The sequence below is a fragment of the Pteropus alecto genome, unplaced genomic scaffold (assembly GCF_000325575.1).
Source record: "Pteropus alecto unplaced genomic scaffold, ASM32557v1 scaffold374, whole genome shotgun sequence".
NCBI lineage: Eukaryota > Metazoa > Chordata > Mammalia > Chiroptera > Pteropodidae > Pteropus > Pteropus alecto.
Genome location: NW_006434834.1, coordinates 217,108 through 218,565, shown reverse-complemented (window position 1 = coordinate 218,565; position 1,458 = coordinate 217,108). Strand labels below are relative to the sequence as shown.

Sequence of the window (1,458 nt, the reverse complement as noted above, 5' to 3'; positions counted from 1 at the left end):
CCGCCGAGTTTACCCCGAAACCTTTCTCACCTAAAGAGAAAACGATGCCTCTTTCCGCTAAGCAACAGACAGGCTTGACCCACCAAGCCAAAGCTTTCCCAAACACCCAACTCAGAGGCGCGGAGGCCCAGACCGCTAGGACCCGTGAGACGGGGTTGCGTTTTACCTCATGGGCTCAGCAGTCATGTTTTCGCTACAACGCCTTGTCGGCTTCAGCGACCGAAGGGCGCCGCTCTGCGCTGCTCGGCGCACGGTTACGATAGAAGTGCACTGAACTCTTAGTCGTCACTATAGCTGGTGCTGGATCCTCCCCACAGCTCAAAGGCCTCTACCACTGCCACCGCTGCAGGAGCCGCGGAAACAAAGCGACGCTGCCGCCGCCGCCATTTTGTTGGGCCGAGGCTCAGGCAGGAGAATTGGCGCGTCCTCCCTCTTCCTCTTTCCGTCATCCATTGGCTACCTCCTCCTCAGCGCAGATTCTTATTGGCTACGGAAATTCACCTTCTTTGGGGGCCTGTTGCTAAGGCGGTCTACGTCATTTGATCCTCTCCACCTTTTCATAGGGGGTCCAATTAGTCCCATTGACCTGAAAGCGCTAGTGACTATTTTAACTTTATTTTTAAAATGCTTTTTGATCCCTCCTCTTTTGTTGACATATTGACAAAATAACATCAACTTACATTTATTGAGAATTTACTATATGCCCAACTATACTAATTTTTATCTGGATTACCTCATATAATTCTTATACCCTTTGAGGCAGACAGCTGCTTGTTACCTACATTTTCCGGATGAGGAAACCATGACACAAAGACCCACAGTAGTGGAGTCGAGATTTAGACCAGACACCACACTTTTAACTGCTAATATACGGTGATCCTACATATTTTCTTTCCGACATTAAAGGTTATCCTCAAGTGCTTTGCTTTCCTAGATGTTCTCTATATAATATTCAGCATGCCATAAATACATGTATGTATTTATATATGTGCCATAAATACATGTGTGTATATATATTATATAAATATATAAAATTTAAGACCAACTTGAGATCTGCATACAATTCCTTCAATGTTGAATAAACTCTAAACTGCTTCTTAAAACAAACACACACACCACATTTCCCGAATCTGATGTGATGTTTACCTCACAAACCAACCAATCTAGGTCTATGTCCTCATTACAGAGATTTGGCTGGACGATCTCTGATTTCATGGTCTATAATTTAATTATCAATTGGTAATCGCTGCAAGTAGCAAATCAGTTCTCTAAAATCGAATCATTTCAAATTTTATTTCCAACTGTATTCTACCGTACTTGTTTTAGTTAATTCTATCTGCTTTTCTTGAAATTTACAAGTGCTCTTGTTGTGTTTAGGTGACAGAATTTCTGCTTTCTGTCGGAATAGCAAGTGATGGATGGGCCTTTTCTGAATGGAATACTTTGATAATCTGATGG

The 1,458-nt window shown here is 42.9% G+C and overlaps 1 protein-coding gene across 6 annotated transcripts in view; it reads right to left on the bottom strand.

The window, feature by feature from the left end:
- The window catches only part of ATRX (ATRX, chromatin remodeler), a 261,938-nt gene extending 261,484 nt beyond the window's left edge, over positions 1-454 (bottom strand). For 4 of the 6 annotated variants that reach the window (XM_015588103.2, XM_006910203.3, XM_015588101.2 and 1 more), the window contains exon 1: positions 167-425. Coding sequence is in view for 4 of the 6 variants with exons in the window: in XM_015588101.2 (XP_015443587.1) it covers positions 167-186 (20 nt within the window). In the remaining 2 variants the exon portion in view is untranslated. Of the gene's footprint in view, positions 1-166 lie in introns of all 6 variants that reach the window. The other 2 variants (XM_015588100.2, XM_015588104.2) reach the window with 1 other exon arrangement.
- Between the last annotated feature and the right edge of the window lie 1,004 nt (positions 455-1,458).